Genomic DNA, 4,097 nt, shown 5'->3' with positions numbered 1-4,097 from the left:
TTGGATGGCTCTGAAACTGTGAACTTTTACATCTCAGTGAAAATTTTCTCATCAAGCATCTCACACCAACAAGGTGAGAGACTCCAGAAGGGATATAAAGACGTGTCTAATCTATGACCTTCAGGAACGTAATCAAACCAGTTATATAAGATATGTATAAATAAATAAGTGATGGAAAATGCTATGAGACTTCTTACTGCAGTGGGTATGGAGCTTCACTTTTGCAAGATGAAACATTTGTTGGAGATGGGTTGCACAATACTGTGAACGTACTTAACACTACTGAACTGTACAAGAATAGTTAAGATGGTAAATTTTGCTATGTGTGTTTTATCATGATTATTTTTTTAGTTGTTCCAGACAATCAGTGGAGGTGGTTGCTGAGTTAAGCCCGGGAGTATAGATGGGACAGTGACAATATAGCTGATACTCTATCCTGAGCCCTTTTTGCACATTAACTCTCTTAATTTCCTCTGACCCCTACTAGATAGATACTACTATTCTCTCCAGTCTGACTCTGGAATACAGGGAAAAGGCAGAATTCTTTAGTTTATCTTACTCAAAAAAAAAAAAAAAAAAAAAAAAAAAAAGGTCAGATGCCAAAATATTCAAAAATGTCCACAGAATGTCCAAGAGAAGAGAATGGGTACATATAGGTTTCTGTAATCAAATTTATTCATGTAGAGAGATGTTGTTTACTGCTTGAAATACTGCCTGGAAAACTTCAACACTGTAATGGGCATCTTGCAAATGTTTGTAAGCATGTAATTTTGATACTCATCAAATTTATAAAAATTAGAATTTATAAAAATTAGAAATGTCCCCCAGATAGTTTTGCAATGTGACAATAGAACCAAAAATATCACAGCTACAGCTACCATCTACTGAATGCTTGATTTAACTTGACAAAAAGTAAGTATCTTTAAATATTTTTGTTAACAAAAGGTTTATGAAGTGGTAACCTTCTCATGTCTGAGCCTGGCAACATTTCAGAAGCATCCCTCCTTCCCTTTTTTCAACATGAACCAGTTTGGCCATATGACTACCGTGCCAGTCCAATCAGTTCCAAAATAAAAAGGAAAAGGTTGATTATGTCCAAGTAGATGTTCAGGGCAGCAAAAACATACTCCTCGGGGTGCAGGTCAGAGTGATGGTGGCGCCCTCCCACCATGAGCTGCACATCCATCACCAAGTACTTAAAGAAAAGAAGGAAGAATTAGCTACAGAAATGGTATATTTCTATCAAATAAGTATCCTAAATTACCTGGAGAAAATATTTTAGCATCAGTAAAATATACTGCATAAAGTCAATTTATGGCTAAGTTAGGTTATTTTTACAGCCTCAACCATTCACTATGTCCCGGAGTTTGTACTCTATTACAAGCGCTTCATCCTCCTGAGGCCAGCAGGATCAAGTCTGTGAGCCTTCTTTTGCTTTCCAAATCCAGAAAACTTTGTTCCTTTAGCCAATGAGGTGGGACAATTGGACACAGAGATAAACTACAAACTGCCCTGTATTTGTGATTTTCCCACATGTTCTTGGTGAACCAAGAATGAAAATAAAGATGGTTCCTGACCTTTAGATTGATGTGCAGCAATAATGCTGAAATTCTTGGAGCTTTGGATGATAGCATTTTTCAAACCTTGCCATTGGAATGGCTTTATGATGATGTTAGTATTTCCAAAACATAGAATGAGGGGAAGGTGGGATTTGTATATAGTTAAATATTTCCCCCAAATAAAAAGTGTAGCTCAGCTGCAGTAGGTAGAATGAGGAGCTCCTAAAACTGCAGGAAAAGAGCCAGAGAGCTCGCTCACGCTTGTGTTTGTGGCTGGGTGAGCAGCCCTGGGCAGCATGAGGACATTAGAGGAGGTTTCCTTAGAAACCCCTCGGTCCCAGGCAAACCAAGGACAGTTGGTCACCCTAAAAAGCAGGCTGCACAGCAGCTGAGCTTCCAGACTTCACTTATAACCCTGAGGTCCTGACTTCTACAGAGAAGTGCTTTTCTCTCTTCATCCCCTCCAAGAACTCCTGAATTTACCTTATTTCTTTCTCATAAGAGGGATAATAACTTCTAATCGTTTCACAGACATGCCTTGGTGGTTAGGAGTACACCTTCCAGGTGAAATTATGTTTTTGAAGGCAGACAAGAAAGTGAGAGTGAGATGAGCTGGGATCCACCTGTCCCCCTCCCCCTCAGGGAGAATGGGGTTCAGGACACAACCCAAGACACAGCCAGCCCACAGGGAAGCCCCAGTTGGGATTCAGATTCCCAGGAGCATCTGTGAGTAACACCCTGCCTCACTCCCTACAACTCTGGTGGTTAAGCATCCCCTCCCTACCCCGCTGAAAAAATGTCAATGTCCCTCTTGCTCTATCTGTTTAGTGTTAGGTAGACCTGTCTGAGGCTACAAGAATTTTTGCTCTGCCTCCAAACTGGGAACAGAAACACCAATGTACTTTTGCATGGAAACAAACTAAGCCTGAAACAGGACACAAGAAATATAACAGCAGGCATCAATTGTAAAGGCTGAGAGCATAAGAGTAAAGGAAAATGAGCACAAGTTAGTTCCTTTCGGTATTAGGAGAAGAAATAAGAACACTGAATTATACATACATAACTTCCTGGTCTAAATTTTTCTGACATTTGAAAATAGACAGGACATAATTCTAATAAAAAGGAACGTGATGAAGCAAAATGTGGATATTTTTAAGCTAGTGATAGTATGTGGAGTTTATTACTCCATTCTTGGTACTTCTGGGTATGTTTGGAAATGCCAAAAATAATTAAAGGAAAACCTAAAATATGTGACATGATAAAAGCATAAAATGGAATACCATGTGCCTTTAAGAAAGGATGAACTTGGGGTGCCTGGGTGGCTCAGTCAGTTAAGTGTCCAACTCTTGGTTTTAGTCAGGTTATGATCTCATGGTTTGTGAGTTTGAGCCCCACATCAGGCTCTGTGCTGACAGCATGGAGCCTGCTTGGGATTCTCTCTTTCCCTCTCTCCCTCTGCCCCTCCTGCAATCTCTCTCTCTCTCTCTCTCAAAAAAAATAAACTTAAAAAAAGAATAAGCTCAATCCATGACTGCTAATATGTGAATACCATTATTTTTGAGTGAAAAAGCAAAGGTAGAACCTTCTATATAGTATGATTACATTAAAAAGAAAGAGAGAGGGTGGGGGGTAGGTGTGAATGGCCAACACAACATTAAAGGAAAAAAACAACATTGGAGGACTGATTCTGTCTGACTTCAAGACTTACTATGGAGTAAGACAGTATGGTATTGATGAAAGAAGAAACAATAGATCAATAGAACAGACTAGAGAGCCAGAAATAGATTCATGTAAATATAGTCAAGTGATCTTAGGGGCGCCTGGGTGGCGCAGTCGGTTAAGCGTCCGACTTCAGCCAGGTCACGATCTCGCGGTCTGTGAGTTTGAGCCCCGCGTCGGGCTCTGGGCTGATGGCTCAGAGCCTGGAGCCTGTTTCCGATTCTGTGTCTCCCTCTCTCTCTGCCCCTCCCCCGTTCATGCTCTGTCTCTCTCTGTCCCAAAAATAAATAAACGTTGAAAAAAAATATATATAGTCAAGTGATCTTTGACAAAGGAGCAAAGGCAATACAATGGAGCAAAGATAATCTCTTTGACAAATGGTGTTGGAAAAACTGGACATCCATATGCAAAAAAACAAAAAACAAAAAACAAAAAAACAAAAAAAAACAAAAAAACTTAGACAAAGACCTTACATCCTTCAAAAAAATTTGTTTTATCATTGACCTAAGTGTAAAACACAAAACTATAAAGCTCTTAGAAGATAACAGAGGATCTTTTACCTAAGGTATGGTGGTGACTTTTTAGATATGACCCCAAAGGTATAATCCACGAAAGAAATAATGCATAAGCTGAAGTTCATTAAAATTAAAAACTTCTGCTCTGTGAAAGACAATGTCAAGAGAATGAGAAAACAAGCCATAGATGGGAGAAGATATTTGCAAAAGAAACATCTGATAAAGGACTGTTGCCCCAAATACATACACATACACATACACACACACACACACACACACACACACACACACACACACACACACA

General features: G+C 39.4%; 1 protein-coding gene across 2 annotated transcripts in view; it reads right to left on the bottom strand.

The window, feature by feature from the left end:
• Positions 1–653: 653 nt before the first annotated feature.
• Positions 654–4,097, bottom strand: part of LOC121028749 (protein lifeguard 1-like) — a 33,103-nt gene continuing 29,659 nt past the window's right edge. For both annotated transcript variants that reach the window (XM_040472698.1, XM_040472697.1), the window contains one exon: positions 654–1,195. In XM_040472698.1, coding sequence (XP_040328632.1) covers positions 1,043–1,195 — 153 coding nt within the window. In that variant the 3' untranslated portion in view covers positions 654–1,042. The remainder of the gene's footprint in view (positions 1,196–4,097) is intronic.

The sequence above is a fragment of the Herpailurus yagouaroundi genome, unplaced genomic scaffold (assembly GCF_014898765.1).
Source record: "Herpailurus yagouaroundi ecotype Mexico unplaced genomic scaffold, PumYag 100, whole genome shotgun sequence".
Lineage (NCBI taxonomy): Eukaryota > Metazoa > Chordata > Mammalia > Carnivora > Felidae > Herpailurus > Herpailurus yagouaroundi.
This window is presented reverse-complemented; position numbering and strand designations above follow the sequence as displayed.